The sequence below is a fragment of the Typopeltis vanoorti genome, chromosome 4 (assembly GCF_054136105.1).
Source record: "Typopeltis vanoorti isolate ZY-2024b chromosome 4, IOZ_Tvanoo_1.0, whole genome shotgun sequence".
NCBI lineage: Eukaryota > Metazoa > Arthropoda > Arachnida > Uropygi > Thelyphonidae > Typopeltis > Typopeltis vanoorti.
The window spans coordinates 97878542-97897030 of NC_143552.1; the positions used below are offsets into that span (position 1 = coordinate 97878542).

General features: G+C 35.4%; 1 protein-coding gene across 3 annotated transcripts in view; it reads left to right on the forward strand.

Moving 5' to 3' along the window:
• LOC150107533 (uncharacterized) overlaps positions 1 to 18489 on the forward strand; it is a 61996-nt gene that overhangs the window by 21669 nt on the left and 21838 nt on the right. Inside the window, exons 5-6 of one of the 3 annotated variants that reach the window (XM_090391936.1) lie at positions 6200 to 6436; positions 11585 to 11641. In XM_090391936.1, the coding sequence (XP_090248062.1) occupies positions 6200 to 6436; positions 11585 to 11641 (294 nt within the window). The remainder of the gene's footprint in view (positions 1 to 6199; positions 6437 to 11584; positions 11642 to 18489) is intronic. The other 2 variants (XM_090391937.1, XM_090391938.1) reach the window with 2 other exon arrangements.

Consider the following 18489-nt stretch of genomic DNA (forward strand, 5'->3'; position numbering starts at 1 on the left):
TGCAATATGCCCTGCTCCTATTTATCCATTAAGCTTCGTTCACCAACCTGTGTATACAATCACATTACTCTTTCTTCTCCTATCCGCTAGGCACTGCAAAATTCTCTCATTCGGTCATCGATCAAACATCCTACAGATTCGGATAGCCACAGTCACTTATCTCTGGACTTTCTATGATGTTTTCTCGTCACCCAGATATCTGGATGTGGCCTGTTCAGTGCCTTTTATACCAGGGTACTATCACTTGCTTTTCCCCCACTTGTTAGTATCTTTTACATTGTCAACAATTTTCTGAATAACCGTAGTTTTTGTAATTTACCCTCTGAATTTCAACTCTTTCTCCACCAACACTCTCAGATCTCTCCTCCGCCTTCTGGAGTGAAATATCATCAGTACAATATTCCATCCGATTTCCTCTGGTATGTGATTTTACATTTAGCAATACTGAACGGATATTTCCATTCGCTTATCCAAAGTACTGTCCTATTCAAATATTGTTATGGTAAAAATACATTAATTATAGCTTTGCCATTACTTACCCCAACTTAGCATCATATCATATGGAAACAACAAAATACCTCACTAGTTGTGTAATAGAGACATGTGCTCAGACATACTATATTTTATATAGTATTATACGAGTATATGATTGCCATAATTCTTGAAGCAATCAGAGATCATGCTTGTTTTCTGACTTTGCTGTTTCACTGGTTCTAAAGGTACCACCACCAACTATATATATATATATATATATAGTTGGTGTTGCATGATGTTGACAGCATGATGGCGTGGTTCTAAAGGTACCACCACCAACTATATATATATATATATATATATATATATATATATATATATATATATAGTTGGTGGTGGTACCTTTAGAACCAGTAACAGCAACGTCAGAAAACAAGCATGATCTCTGAATGCTTCAAGAATTATGGCAACCATATACTCGTATAATACTATATAAAATATAGTATGTCTGACGCACATGTCTCTATTACACAACTAGTGAGGTATTTTGTTGTTTCCATATGATATGATGCTAAGTTGGGGATGAGTAATGGTAAAGCTATAATTAATGTGCTTTTCTACAAATTTCACTGCAATTTGACCCTATGCATGGGCGTGCGTCCGCAGAAAATTTTCCAGGGGTGTGTCTGGGGGGGGGGAGAAGCTTGGAGACAAATGATGACATCAATAAATTTTTATAATAATTGATTTAATTAAATAATTACATAAATAAACGTCTTTTAGCATTTTTGATGTAATTATTTATCGATGTAAACTATAAATACAGTACATTATTTTCATTTCAGATCGATTTTAACGATCTTTAATTCTTGGAAGAAAAAAAAGTATTCAGAATTAATAGTCTTTAGCACAATTTCATATATAAAAAAATTGACTGGCATATTTTATTAAAAATCAACTAATTAATCCCAAAATCCCAAATTAAATTATTTCAGTTGAAAAGCAAAAAAATCATAAAACTAACAAGTAAAATAATATTAAATTCCATACTTCTTCTGGTTCCCATTTGCCATACGGCCGGGGGAGGGTAGCTATATGCTACCATTCTAGGGAGAGATGATTATGAACAAAGTGGTTTCCAGTTGCCTTCCTTGCCGTAAGTATTTATGACTGTAACCTGTGTGTTCACGGGGCCGTTTGTCTGCTTGCGGGATGAAAAAGCCCAGATAAACTGGCGGAAAAAACCCTGCTGCCCACGCCCAAGACCGGCTAACTTGGCTATGGCTGAGAAAGATCCTTAAGCTCCTCACGTCGTGGGCGGGAATGGAACCTAGGACACTCCTTTCCCAGGCATATGGTTGCGAAGCGCAAAGCCACTAGTAATATTTTATTAACCATGAAGCATCTACATACAATCCAAATAAATATATATACATTTGTACATAGAATGCTTATTCTAATTGGCATTTTGTTTTACATTTCTTGATCTTAATAATATATATTATGTACAATTTATACCTATTACTATTTTACATAATATAATATATATAATATAATATATAATATATTTTACAATACGTCTTCTGTGCATATGACTATTTACTTATAATACATATAATTATTCTTTCGGAGACACTTCTTTATAGCCCTTTGTTATGTTTGACTTGACACTTTTATATTTGGCTGTGAACATTTTGGATTGTACATTATACATATACAGTTTGGATTATACAGATATAGTTTGGATTATACATTATTAATTTATCATGAAGTGTTAAGCGCTATTTACATATACCATGTTTATACATACACATGTAGTTACTTTACATATCATAAATGTTCTTAACATATAATTAATAAAACTTGTTTTTTCATATCATTACATGATTTATTGCTTCATTATTATCATTTTCAGATTGCAAATGTCTATATACATGTGTAGTATTTGTTTTAACATAGAAGGAGAGGGTTACATTTCGGCAGATATTTGAGTTACCCACCGGATGCAAAATGTCATCAGGTTCTTCCACTATATAAACTGTCATTGACATTTTTTGATACATAAAACTAAACTACTACCTCTATAATTGACAAATATTATGCACAGAATTACAACTAATTATAGCATAAAGCAATTAATGTACAAGTGGTTATACAGCTTAATGAAGAAGTTTACAATATGCTTTTCTTTCGCTTATGTATATTTTATCGTGTATATGTTTTTTTTTTTTTTTTTTTAAATTTATGGTGGGTCCTTTATTTCTATGATTTGCAGTTGTTCTTCGAATTCTGAGATGAGACCTATTTGTCGCCATTGGTGTTTTGTTATTTTGTTTCTGTTTATGGTATCTGTGATTGTTTCTTTTAGTATGTTGTTTATTTTCCTGAGCGGCTAACCGCGCGGACAAATTCCATACACTTACCTTTTAAAAATGTATTTTTCTGTTTAAATTTGTTTCACTATAAATTTACAATTTACACTTCACTCAGTGATTCAGTCTAGTGACACAGAGGGAAAACGAACTGGTCTCGCTGTTCACAAATCAGAAAAAGATGAACCAAAAACAGGAACGCGTGTTTTATTGCTGCAATAAAATACGTATTCTATGGCTACCCCGCCGTGGGCCGAAACAGGCCAACTCATAATAAAATTTTAAGACAGACAAAACTTTCCATGGTCGAGGGTTTAAGGTTACATATCTCAATCACTTTTACGATTATAATTTGTGGAATTTTTTACTCGTGCCCTGGGGAGAGTTCCCCGTTTGCCCTTCACCCACTGCAGACGCCCATGACCATATGATTGCATTTTTATCGATGTATGAAAGTTTTGAGAGTGCATAGTGCATCAGTCAGGGGCGGCTCGTGCATAGGCACTGAGGAACTGCAGCAATTGGAGGTTGCAGCACCGTCAATTTTTCTCGATATATAAATATATTTATTTATATTTGCTTGTAATATTTAATTTTATCATCAACAATCCTATGCAATTCTCTTATTTTGTATAAAACAATAATAAAAATCCATCTTGTAGCACTTAGGAGGGCGAAGGACGCTAGCAGCACTGTGTTTACCACGTGTTTACTCCGGCTCTTGAAATATTTGGACATTACAATTAAAGACATAACATTTGTTATGGTTTTTATTTTAGAACATTATTGGGGTTATGATAATGGATTTTATTTTTTTTTTATTAATTTTGAATTATACTAAACTATAATTTTATCGATAATAAACAATATTTTTTTATGAAACAAAACAAGAAGAATATATTTTATTTTTAAGTAATTTTGAATTATACCAAACTGTCTAATTTTATCGATAATAGACAATATTGTTTCATGTTAAATTTTTTTTGTTTAATTTTTACCATAATTTTGATAATTTATCCAAACACGTATACACTGTACTTACAGTGTGTATGTATATTTCGAAAGTTGCAGCACCCCCAAGATTTCAAGCCACGAGCCGAGCCGCCACTGGCATAACGACTCATCTTAATTGGTCCAATGCAATTAACTGCAGGATAACTTTAAATAGTTCTGCGTAGAGTGGGGTGAACAATCTGTTTGTTTTAAGATTTATTAGAAAACAACAATGAAGGAGAATGCTATAGTTGGTTGGTATATTTGAAATACTCAAAGATGAAAATATGCAAACCATCATTTATAAGGCATGTTAGAATAGGAAATGAAAAGAAAGAATAAGTTGAGTAGAAATACTTTCATTAATGGTAAACGATTATTAATAATTAACATTTGTGATATGTGTATCCTATAAAGTCCAGACATGAATAAGTAAATTTATGATGGCATAATTAAAAAAAAAAAAATTACAAGGAGACAGAGAATGGCAGGAATAAATATCGTTTGATGGAGCAGAAAATCATCTCGTAAAATTTGTTGCCCATGTTATGTGCATTTCTCTGGTTTGTGTATATTTTGCTCCTTTTTCCAGGAAATTTCTTTTGTTTACTGAGACTCGGTATAAATAACATCCGATCATTATCGAAATTATCCACACTTTCGAGAATCCTACATTCATCAGTTTTTTTTTTTTTTTTTTTTTGTTGTTGTTTTAGTATCAGCGGTTCTTCTGTCTTATCAATCTCACATATGCTGGTATTTTGAAAGTTTGTTTTTCACTTGGTTAGACTATAATAAATTTAGTTTATTATAGTCTAATGTTTGCTCACACTTTATCCAAGTGTGAGCAAACAAAGTTTGCACCTGAAAATATCTTCAGGGCTGAATATGGTGGTGTACTACCTTACTGGGGTAAGGCAGTACAACACCGGGAAACTCATAGCAAAGGTGGACCAAGCTAACAACACTCCTATCCCAATATCTCCCATAATGCAAAACACATCTCCTTGTGGATATGTAAAATGTTATGCATTAAGGGACTGGCCACTACCCAGACTAGTTCCAACCTTTATTGAGGTCTCTTCAGTGGGAGCCAGGCCCAGAGGTGGAGATACCAGGCAGAAGTAATAGCGAGGTCATCTTTACCTATAGGAGTTGGCAAAAGGTGTGCAACCTTTTTTTATTAAATTACTCTGGATTTAGAGAAAGATGTTGAAAGTTTGATTTTCACTTGGTTAAACTATAATAAATTTAGTTTAATCCTTTATCCAAGTGTGAGCAAACAAAGTTTGCGCCTGAAAATATCTTCAGGACTGAATATGGTGTTGTACAACCTTACTAGGGTAAGGCAGTACAACACCAAGCAACTCGTAGAAAAGAAAGGATTAAACAAAATTTATTATAATGCTGGTATTTTGTTGTAGATCAACAGCATCTTATAATACACAGAATATTCATCTTTATTCAGGAATAGATATTTTTTTACTGTCTGTTGTTTCCGAAGACTAGAATAAATATGTCTCTATACCATTAAAAAACTTTGTAACCTCAACAGATGCCATACTGCATAGCAAGAGAAACATTTAGTTTTTTTCTCCTAACATCCACTTTCAATTTTCAGTTCCAGAAAACATGTGTAACAGCTGTTTGTAATATAGTCATCGGGTATAGTAATCGCTCAACTCATGACAAGTGACAACATTCAATTGGATTGGTTGACACAATAACCAATCACTGCCGCTAGGTGCTGGATGAGCTCAAACTGTTAGCTCACCCAGTGTCGCCTTCTTAGCGGTTTAAAAATACTAAAATGCTAAGAATTTGACCCACTGCACCCTCTTTACATCTTTTCGGAGGGCTCAAAAATGTATACATTTTGAAAACACACCCGGGCTATTAACATGAATGTGACGCAATGTTTATGTGTCAAAAAGTGCCCTCTTCATGAAGCACTAATGCTTTATTATCCTCGTGAAGAGGACAATGAAGCATTAGTATATATTGTGTTCAATTTTAGGAATCACGCGAAGTCTGCAAACAACTGGGTGTCTTTAACGGAAATAAATGCAAAAATATAATATTGCTGATACTGATATTATGAGCACTGCACACCCAGAATATTCGCCCCTGATATATATATATATATATATATATATATATATATATATATATATCACTTCGAACTTGTTCCATTAAAGAATTTAAAGGAATCTAGGTTTGAATTTATATAATCCACTCTAATTTTTGTTACATGTATTATAATATTGGTTGATTCATAATATTTTCAAATTTTATACCTTTATAAACTGTAGTTTCTTACTATGCTTCTAATTTACATAAGAAATCTTTATCCTGTGTAGGTCTTACAGAACGACAGATGGAAAAAAAGCAGCTGGAAGCATATAAAGAAGGCATTGAATCACAAAAATATATATTTTGTCCATATGCGAAACTTCCTCCATTTGTTCCTGTTTCCTACCAGTCTTCGTTGGCAGCTTCACTCGCTAAACAAGCAAAAAATGAGAAAGAAAAGGAAAGAAATAAGAAAAAGGAAATGAAAGAACGCTGGATAAAAATTTCCAAATATTGGAGCATGGGTAAGAAACATTTAGTTGTAATATATCCTCTAACAGAGGATCGTATATGATTACAAATCCCATACCAGTAAAATGAAAAATAGACATATGATTCTGATATCAGTAGTGCATGGGAAACATATCAGGATCGTATAATGCCTATTTATCATTTAAGGATCATTTAATGTCTATTCTTAATTCTGTAGCCGATACAATGGGAATGAATCTAGTATATATCTTGGCAGTTCATAATGTTCTGCTTTGTAGTTCAGCAAAGAACCTTTCTTAATGAAATATCCAAATACTTAGCCACTTAAAGTCATGATGACTGTCATACTAGAGGCATGACACTATAATCAGATCTAACAGTTTTTGATCTCGAGTTCCTTCTGTCATATGCTGCTTGTGGAAGTTGTTTCACAACAGCTCAATAAATTCGGTTTCATTCTTCTCATGAGATTTTGCAGCTACGCAATCAATGTTCAGATAATTAAAGTTACTCATATTGAGTACTCATTATAGATTTATATCCTAACACACTTAGGCAATACATTATACTCAAAAAGTGACTCCATGCAAAGAATCTGTCGTAATTGCTCATTCATTATACAGCTTCCGGAAATGGCTTTTTGTTTTATTCTTGTCCTCCCCTTTTTTCTATAAAAACATTCTTCACATCATTAATATGGTTCTGCAAATGGCATTCCCTCAGTATGTCATCATGCTGAGGGAATGCAGACCAGGAACTGCCTTAGTCAAATGTCTCCTCTTTCCAATACATCCTTTACTTATTATGCGGCACCTCCAAGGACTCATCGTGGAAGGACACACTACTCCACTACAACTCACCGTCTTCCTTACTTACTTTGGAGAATTAGAAAACCAGGTAGGTTTTCCAGTAATTTGTAAATTGTATGCATTCTCATGGCCTGAATGCGAGATGAAAAACCTGAGTTTCTGGAGAAAAACCCTGCTACTGGCGTATGAGAGTGGCTAACTCACCTTCAACTGAAAAAGCCTTGGATATGAATGTGACAAGATCCTTCTCATTTCTGCAATCCATTGTGATGTCTTCAATTTTCAGGAATGCGACAACTAAACCTTAGGTTCTTACCCCTCCCCTCCCACCACCACCCCAAGATCTCTTTCTCTCTCTCCTTCAAAATTTCCTTACCATTTGTATACTTTGCATTACTGAACTGGTGGTTACACTAACTTCCCTGCTCATATAGTCTATTTAGATCTCCTGTAAGGCATCTGCTCTTTCCTCATAGTTCTTCCAAGCTTTGAATCATCTATAAACAGCAGCCATATATTTTCAATTAAATTAGTTGTAATTTTATCACAAGTTAAACAATAATGGTAATTTTTGGGTGGAGTGGGGCATGAATGTCATGGTTACAATAATTTCTGACTTTTTCAGAACACATTTGTTTGGATCTGTACAGTGAAACAGTACTCAGACCATGGGAAGGAAGAGTAGAAGTTCTAGAAGTAATCTAACTCGGCACCCTTGTAGTATTGCTGGCACAAGATTGGAAATCATTGGAGGGTGGGCGTTATATGAGAAAGGAACTTGACACTGTATTCAGGAATATATGAGGTTGTATGAGCACTTGAACAGAGTAGGAAAGGTCAGCAAAAAGTTGTTTAATGCCAAGATTCCTGAGAAAGGAAGGAATCTTGAAGTAACCTCTATGGAATACCTGGAAGAAGAGCTGGTTAACAGAAGATTAAGGTATTGGTAGAGAGGAGATGGTTATCTGGTAGTCGTGTTGGTGGATGCATAATTTGCATTAGGTCATTGTGTAAAGCAAATGCACCTTGGAATTGGAAAGGGAAGCCAGTTAAAGCTATGGAAATGAAGTTTATCTGGGAAGTCGATCTCACTTTGGTGTATAATATAATATTATATAATTATTATATATTTATATTATATTTATATTATATTATATAACTATTATATTAAATATTATATAATATAATATAATTGGACTAGCAGTGTTAAGCAGCACTATATATCCCATAATGGGGATAAATGCTATCAATTCTTTATAGATTGAGACAATGTGATAATGCTTCACAGCTTTCTTTATACATATAGTGTTTACACAAAGTGCTTGCTTTTGTGGACAGATGTTAGCCTTCTCGAGAACCATTGCTTATTAGCGATGATCTAGAACTTCCTGTTATTTATGCCAATTGCTTTAAGGCTCTCTTTTTTAAGCACATTTTTACTCTATCTCATTAATGAGAAGTCTGCTTTGGAAAGTGGATATCTCCTGCCAGGTGATGTAACTGTTGTAATAAAGATGGTGATAGATAATCATTGCCTCAATACTTCCACTTAGCTTCAGTTGATGTTAGCCCACTTGTGTTTTCAGGTAGGTTTTCCAGTACAGATATTTGTTCTACTCCATCTTTACAACAGCAGCTTCTCACAGCCACTGCACTAATGGAATCAAATGGGTAGAGCCCTCATCACAATCACATTCAACAGACCCTTACAATCATACGCCCTAGGATATCAATATCCTAGGGAGTATGATTGAAGCTCTATTGATATCAATAGAGCTTCAACCCCCACACGTTCTGGTTCAAACCCCACATGAAACTTCAAGATTTGAATCTTGAAGTTTCATGTGGGGACTACATATTTTCCAATCCACATAATTTCTAATCTCTTACCAGCTAATAAAATCTAAACGTTTTGCCTCTGTATCTCCAGCCAGAGTACCAGATTCCTTGAAGGTGTAATCTAACACTTTGGACAGACAGGCTGTTCAGTGGAGAAAAGGATCAAAGAACATCAGTACTAAATTGAATACTTAAACCTCCAGAGCTGGTTCTTGTACATGGTGTTGAGATCATAGTACCTATGTAACAATGCTCTCCTTCTCACTGAAGCAGTTTTAAATATGAACATATTTTCAAAGAAAGTTCAGAAGCCTTCCATTCAAATTTCAGTAATGGAATCATGACTGCCTATCTTGAAAGTTTGGGAGATTCTCATCCTATTTAAATATCAAAAATTCTTATTTATCTATTTGACATGATTCTTCTGGTGCAGCTAATTAATTATCATATTTGTCTTATATTCTGTCTCTCTCTATGAATTACTTTTCATTCTATACTGATAATATACTCTTAGTTTAAATTTGAAATAATTGTTTTCTCATTATATAAGTAAAGTGGATATTAAATCCAGCATTATTGCAAAGCAGAATGTAGAAACTATTACAGTTTAGTAAAAAAAAGTTGGGCTAGAGAGCTTACCAGAATACACTCATCGGCATTCACAAGTTGCCTTAGTGCACACCACTTAGACGACATAAACGTTTCCCAAGCGTCTATATATATATTCACCTTTTATTGGTCCATTAAGGTTTCACTGGCCTGACAGCTGTTTTGTACTGGTTCTCCTCAGAGACCAGGCACTGTATAAGTAAAGCACCTCTCAAAAAATTAGACAATCCCCAGACCACTCCCAACGAGTGACCGAAGGATTGTCCAACTCAACGGTGGTTCCACTCAGGGACAAACTCACCCTATCACTGAGCAGAACCGCTCATATTCCAGGGAAAAGCATTCACCGTTCAGTATACCAAGCAACTTGAAATGTCAGAGAGGTGTATTTTTCGTAAGTGAACTCTCGGTCGGTGAGTGAAAGTATTTACAAAAATAAAGAGCCAAAAAAGCTTCAGTTTGGCAATGTAAAATCATATAAGTAAGCTCGATATTAAATCCAGCATTATTTCAAAGTCGAATGTAGAAACTATGAAAGTTTCATAAAAATGTTGGCCAGAGAGCTTACGGGAATGCACTCACTGGTATTCACAAGTTGCGTTAGCACGGATCACTTAAAAGACATAAATGCTGCTCCAGCATCTATATATTCGCCTTTTATTGCTTCAGAGAGTTTTTGCTCTCTAAAGGTTTCTGCCTGGTCTCTGAGGAGAAACAACCAGTTTGAAACAGCTCAGGTCAGTGAAACTTTATCAAAATGGACCAATAAAAGGCGAATATATAGACACTTGGGCAATGTTTATGTCTTCTAAGTGGTCCATGCTAAGGCAACTCGTGAATGCCGCTGAGTGTATTCCCGTAAGTTCTCTGGTTAACTTTTTTTATAAAACTTGCACAGTTTCTAGATTCGACTTTGAAATAATGCTGAATTTAATATCCACTTATATAATTTTGCATCATGGAACTGAAGCCTTTTGGCTCTTTATTTTAGTAAAAAAAATTGTTTGCTCATTTTCAATAAAGTACTGCATCTGACATGGCTAGAAACTGGCTATTAACTTAAAATGTTAATGGTATGACAATGCAGTATAGCTTCTTGTTACATATGGTGGTTCTTACAAGAAATTCTGAAACTTTTGAAAATTCTGTTCATAGAGGTATGATTGTGTGTACAAAAGTTAGTATGTCTCCACACTAAACAATGAGTCATGACTCCATGGAGATACCCATACAACAATAATAATAACTCACCTTATAAGAAGAATCATGCACAGATCTTTTACATCTCGGTTATCTCCCTCTTGACCCATCCATCCCCACACACACACACTGTCCACACTACTTTACCCAGAGAAACTCAGGCGACTAGATCAATGCACCAGTCTCAATTTGCAACAAATCTTTGTCTGGTAGTAGAGATTCAACTGTGAGTCCATTAATTCTCACTTTATTATGGAAAGTGAGTAAATTACTAAGGTAAGCAATTCTTCAAAAGGCCATGTTTCTTCCTTATCCAGACATGCACACAGTATATTTCTGTCCAACCATTTCTGAATACTGTCCTGAACTAACTTTTCCAATAATTTAATCACCACTCCAGAGATACTGACTGGTCTATAATTTGATACTTGTCATGAAACATTCTTTTTCTTTCCAATCTAATATGCAGTTTGGTTCCAAGGCTCACTTGCTCAAAGATTGAATAGAATATTTAAATTCTAAATTAAACAGAATAGTTCTGCAAAATTCACAAAGGAAAAACTATGATCATATTTTTTAATAAAAACATTAAAAAAAAAGATTAATTTAAAAAGTGAAACTTTGATGCTAAGTATGAAAATTTTTATATAAAGAATATATAAGTGAAAGATATAAAATCAAATAAATAAAAAAACTGCCTTAAATTTGCCATCTTTTGTTTAGCAGGTACTCGTTCAAAAGTTACCAATAAGATAAAAGAAAAATCTACTGATTCATCGAGTAAGGAAAAATATTTTTTGTATTTATTTATTAAGCATTGAATTTAACTAAAGAAATTAAAGTCCATGCAAGTGGAATTAACTGTAATTATTGTTTCCAAATGAATGCACTAAAAACCCACAGACTTCTTTTGTGGTTCCTAAGAGGATCTGAGCATGCCCATATTGTAGGAATTTGCTATGCAGTAATGCTACCACTGATAACTATTTAATTAGCTGTTTTACTGAATCAGTTTAATTAGCTATCTTACTAACTGTATAATATATGTTATTAAACTAATCATTAATCGCTTGGCTAGTGGCTTGGAAAATTTCTACAGTGACAGATTTAATAATAATAAATACTCAGCTGGTCTGGTTGGCTGAGTGGTTAGCGTATCTGCTCTCCAGCCAAGAGACTGTGGGTTCGAATCCCACCTAGGCATGGATGTTTACGATTGTCTTCTACATTCATACTAGTGAATAAACACTCTCCAAAGATGGAGTAGGTCACCATGGGAGAAGTAGATCCAATCCTCCTGCAACAGGAGAGACAGGCCTTAACCCCAGCAGCAGGAAAAAGTTACAGGCTGAAAAAGAAAAAATCGATACTTGAGGTAGAAAAGCTATCAAAAGCCTGAAATGTGGAAAGATAGCTAGAGTAGATGATATTTGACCAGAAATGCTCAAATATTAAGGTATAAAAGTTTTACAGTAGCTACAGTGAATGATTCACAAGTCTTAGTCAGAGGGCCAAATTCCAGATGATTGGTTCTTATCTGTAAAAAGGGGGAATAAAATAGAATGTGAGATTTACAAAGAAATTTTTCTACTAAGTGTTCCCAGCAAGATTTATGTAAGCATACTTGAGAAGAGGCTAAAAAAAAGTATGGAAGAGAAATTCAGAGAATAACAAGCTGGGTTTAGGCGAAACAGAGGTTGTTGAGATCAGATTTTCACTTTACAACAAATAGTTGTAAAGTACTCAAGTTTTGTAGATCTAGAAAAGACATACAACACAAGGCCAGAGAAAAGCTTCCCAAAATGCTACAATTACATGGGGTAAATGGAATATTATATGAGTCTTACCAAGGCTTTATAATTCTTGTAGAAAGGCTTATACGCCTTTCTAAGAATTTGATTATTAAATACTTGTAGAAAGTATTTAATAATTATTAAATACTTTCTACAAGTTTTTACTTATAGAATGTAATTAATATTTTTTAGAATTTAATTTTTAGAATTTAATATTATTTAATATTTTGTAGAAAGTATTTAATATTTAATATCATGTAGAAAGTATTTTTATTAAATACTTAAGGAATTGGCTGCATATACTAGAAATATAAATTAAATCAAACTTTAATATATACTTTCCAATATTTCGGCAACGTTCACGTTGCCATCTTCATTGAAACTTAAGATAAAGACACATGCACACAAGTACTACATAACAGCAAATGAGAAAACGAAGCAAGGCAGCTACCATTTTCCTCAACTCCTGATGGTGCCCCTGGTGGGCTATATTAGGTGTTCTTGGCCTTTGGGCTGAAGTTCTTCTGATGTATGTTTCCCAAATTTGGGGCAGTCTCATGCATCCAAATTTGTTGAGGTTTGGCATGTTCCTAAGAGTTGAGGCTGATTCCATGAAGTCTTCCATATTTGAACTTGCTGCGGTGTATTACTGTGGCTTTCTTCCACCTTATTCTGTGGCGAGTATCCAGAGCATGGTCTGCAAGCCCATAGTGGCTGTACTGGTGAAATCGGATGTAGTCCTTGTGTTCTGAGATTCTGATATTTGCTGTCCTGCCTGTTTGGCCAAAGTAGGACAATTTACAGCTGCAAGGGACCTGGTATACACCAGGCAGGTCTAGGAGAAGTGGTTGGTCTTTAATGGAGTGGATAAGGGATGCCAATTTTCTAAAATGGTCTGTAACAAGAGATCAAGTCATGTTTTTTTAGGATTTTGTTGATTTTTTCTGAGGGGCCTCAGATGTAGGGAATGGTGATGGATTTAGAATAATCCACAACCCACCTTCCCCTTCACAAAAAAGATTACTATTTTTTGTGAAGGAGGGGGAAGTGGGTTGTGGATAACTGGTTTTAGTATTTTTTGAATTTTTTTTTTTTTTTTGGGGGGGGTTCACCACTTTCCGCATCCTTGGACAACTTCTTTATGGAGACTTTTGAAGAGAAAGCCTTAAACTCCGCCCCACAAAAACCTACCATATGGCTTCCCTACGTTGATGATGTGTTCACTATTTGGCCACATGGCCCGGATACACTCCTCTCCTTCTTAACACACTTAAACCACCAACACCCCAGAATTAAGTTCACCCTGGAAAAAGAGGAAAACAATAGCCTTCCCTTCCTAGACACACTAGTCACCTGCCAATCTGATGGAACCTTAGTTTTCTCAGTTTATAGAAAACCCACCCATACAGGCAGATACATTCACCAACAATTCCCCCCCCCCTCACAACAATATGGAGTTATTAAGATACTATACAACACGGCTAAACTAATCTGTTCAAATGACAAAGCCCTAACCACTGAACTAAATCACATCCTTAACACTTTCTCAGCCAATGGCTCCCCCACCCCCCCCCCCCAAAAAAAAATCCAAAAAATACTAAAACCAGTTATCCACAACCTACCTTCCCCCCTTCACAAAAAAGATTATTCTAAATCCATCACTATTCCCTACATCCGAAGCACCTTGGAAAAAATCAACAAAATCCTAAAAAAATGACTTGACCTCTTGTTAGAGACCATATAGAAAATTGGCATCCCTTATCTGCTCCACTAAAGACCAACCACTTCCCCTAGACCTACCTGGTGTATACTAGGTCACTTGCAGCTGTAAATTGTCCTACTTTGGCCAAACAGGCAGGACAGCAAATATCAGAATCTCAGAACACAAGGACTACATCCAATTTCCCCAGTACAGCCACTCCAGGCTTACAGACCATGCTCTGGATACTCGCCACAGAATAAGGTGGAAGAAAGCCACAGTAATACACCAGCAAGTTCAAATATGAAGAACTATTCATGGAATCAGCCTCAGCCCTTAGGAACATGCCAAACCTCAACAAATTTGGATGCATGAAACTGCCCCAAATTTGGGAAACATACATCAGAAGAACTTCAGCCCAAAGGCCAAGAACACCTAATATAGCCCACCAGGGGGGCACCATCAGGACTTTAGGAAAACGGTAGCTTCCTCGCTTCGTTTTCTCATTTGATGTTGTGTAGTACTTGCGTGCACATGTCTTTAAGTTCCCATGAAGATGGCAACGTGACATTGCCAAAATATTGGAAAGTATAGGGTATTCTTCAGTAATTAAATAATCTGATGAGCTACTTCAGCCACTTTTGCAATATGTCCTCTAAACTTCAACTCTCTATCCATTAACACTCCCCAAATCCCTGTCTTCATCAATTTCCTGGAATATAGTTCCATCAATGTGATACACAGCTGGTAATCTTTTTACCCCAAAATGCAGAATCTTACACTTTGCCACATTAAACTGACATCCATTCTTCTTTGCCCAGACTGCAAAGAAGAATGGATGTCAAATCTATCCAAATCATCCTGCAGAATTTTAACATTATCTATAGCAACTATTGCTCCACATCATTTCGCATCATTGTCAAACAACTCAATAGTTCTTCTCAAATCCTTTCCTATCAGTAATGAACAAATTAAATAGCAGCCCAAGATAAGAGCCCTGTGGTACACAGCTAGTCACAGGACTTCTACTGGACTCTACTCCTGAATAAATTACTTTCTGATATCTCTCCATCAACCACCCCCTTATCCACTCCCATATGCTGCAATTTATTGATTAGAATTCCATGCAATATCCTGTCAAAAGTTTTTTGAAAGTCCAAGAGTATCACTGTAAAACTACTACCTTTATCCATCTTGGCTGTCACTGTATTATTAAACAAGAGAAAGTTAGAGGTACAACCTACCCTTGACAAAACCATGTTGCTCCCATATATAGTATCTTATTTCTGTCTATCCATTCCTGTATTTTGCTCTTGACCAACTTATCCAGTATCTTACTTATGCCTCCTGATATGCTGATCAGTCAGTAATTTTAATATAATAATAGCAATGGAACTATTTCCCCCTCTTTCCACATCATTGGGAATAACCCAGAGCTAAGACTTAGATTAAACAACATGGGAAGGTATTTCCAATTCCCTAGCACCTTCTCATAAAACTCAAGCTGGTATACTATCTAATCCCACAGCTGTATCCACATCAGGTTCTGTAATGTGCTATGCACCTCAAGTTCAATTTACCTGTTTCCATATAAATCTTTGTCTCTCTTGTTACTGCAATATCTCCACTGAATGATATACAGCTGCAAAGTGTTCACTTAGTAATTCTACTATTTTGCCTGATTCAGTTGCATCCCTACCACTGGCATTCATTAAAATCATTCTGCCATGAACATTCTTCCTTTTACTTGCAAAATACTGAAGAAAAAAAAAAAAAAACCTTTGGGATTATCTTTGGCCTGCACTGCTAATTTTCTTTCACACTCTACTTTTGCCTTTCTTACCCCAAATGTTTGTGCCTGTGCTTTGTACTGCTCATATACCTGCTAATCACCATTCTCTTTGAATTCCTACCATAATTTTTTCTTTTTTTGTAGCTCCAGTTTAATAATATTATTCATTCATTTAACTCCCACTTAATTTATTGTGCTGACTAAGTATGCAGTCTGCTATTACAGACTACACCAGATGGCCTCAAATGTGTTATTTTCACTGGGCTGCAGTTTAACTTCTACTCTCTTTGATTGCAGTTCATCAGCTATCATCAATAAAACTCTCCCCTCCCATTCTTTTCTCTCTATCCTCCCTGAGCACACTATACCCTTCACATTTTATTCCACTAAGTTGATCTTCTGTCAGCCATGTTTCATCCACTTTCATTTCATTTAACAACACTTTTTCCAGAATCTAAACACTAAATCCATTCAGATGAAGCCATCTTGTATAAGTCTCATCTGTCAAACTCACTCCACACATCCACAAATTCCACATCATTCTTTCTGCATAACCTAAGCATCGACTCATTCACTATTACAGCCCTCCTTCTCAGCTCAACTCAGTCATACTGTGGCAATAGACTCACTATCTTAACTCTCTCTCTCTCTTTGTGCTACTTTCAGTAACTCTTTCATGACTTCAGGAATTTTGATAAGGATCTCAAATAGCACATTTTGTCATGACAATCAATTTAAGCTAGAATAATTCCATTACATTACAGGCATACCCCACTCATGAGACATGTTAGGTTGCAGACCACTGTCATTTAGGAAATTTCATCATGTAGTGAATAACTGTTTCTTACTCCCCCCGCCCCCCCCCCCCCCTTGCAGATGCATGTAATGGTTTAATAATGTTTTTAAGCAGTCACATATGTGCATAAATGATGTAAATAAAGCACTATTTACTTCGGATTAGAGAAAGTTGTTGGAGTTTTTCACTTGGTTATACTATAAATTAAAGATACCAAGAAATTATATACTTTATTTAATCCTTTATCAAAGTGTAAGCAAACAAAGTTTGTGCCTGAAGTATTTTCAGGACTGGGGTAACTCGTTGCCCCAGTTCCTGAAAATACTTCAGGTGCAAACTTTGTTTGCTTACACTTGGATAAAGGATTAAACTAAAGGTGTGACATCTTTTGGCAACTCATATATAAAAATATGACTTCTGCATTACTTCAACCTTAGTATCACCTCTGGGTCAGGCTCCCACTGAAGAGACCTCAATAAAGGTCAAAACCGGTCTGGAAAGTGACCTTTCCATAATGCATAGCATTATACATGTCTGCAAGGAGTAGTGCTTTACATTATGGGATACTAAGGCAAGTGATGTGAAGCCTTAGCTTCCTTATACGAGTTGCCCCAGTCCTGAAAATACTTCAGGTGCAAACTTTGTTTGCTTACACTTGGATAAAGGATTAAACCAAGTATATAATTACTTGGTATCTTTAATTTACATTATTTACTTCATATATGCAAATGAAAAATTTAGAATAATTTTTGCAAACAAAAAGGTTATTCTGAATAGCTTGGCTTAAGAGAGCACACCAACCAGTTTGGTTATCAATCTATACCATTAAAAGTTTTTCTATTTTGGCAATAAGATTGTCACATTTACAGATAATCATTACAATGGTAACAACAGTAGTTGTGAGGTAAGTTTAGCCTGCAGCTTATCTAATCATCCAAGTCAAAATTTCCCATCAGATCATGTTTCTGTGTTGAAAATTATCAGTTTTGCACTGAAGAAAGTTACTGTACCAATTTTTAATGTCATATTGCTGTCTTTGGAAGAGATGAATTCATTTTGATTCCACCACCCTCACCAATGTTCAAAACTGTGGTTATGAGAAGGTTGAGAAACTTGTGTCATTTGAGGATTACAAGATTTTCGCAAATAGAGAAGATAAATGCAGGTATGCCTGTCATCGACAAAAGTATGGATAGGATGTGAGAATGATTGGAGGTCATTAAGTACAGGAGGAAGAGTGCAGGTGAAAGCACAGATCATTAGGGTGCCTGCATTGACAGATAAATATGATTAGAGGAAAACATCTGCTATGACATACATTGAATGACTAGAGATGAACCTTGCAATCTGTTCCTGGACAGGAGGTAGATCGTAGATCATGCAGGAACTCTTTGCCATATTCAATCAAATGCCTTGGAAATATCAGGGCATTTTATATCACAAGCTTTTCATGCTTGTGTTCAAAAGTAGTTAAGGTTGACTACGAAGTCTGCTGTGGGAGTGATGGAATCCATATTGATTGCTAATTATTGTCACCCCAGTGTAGTC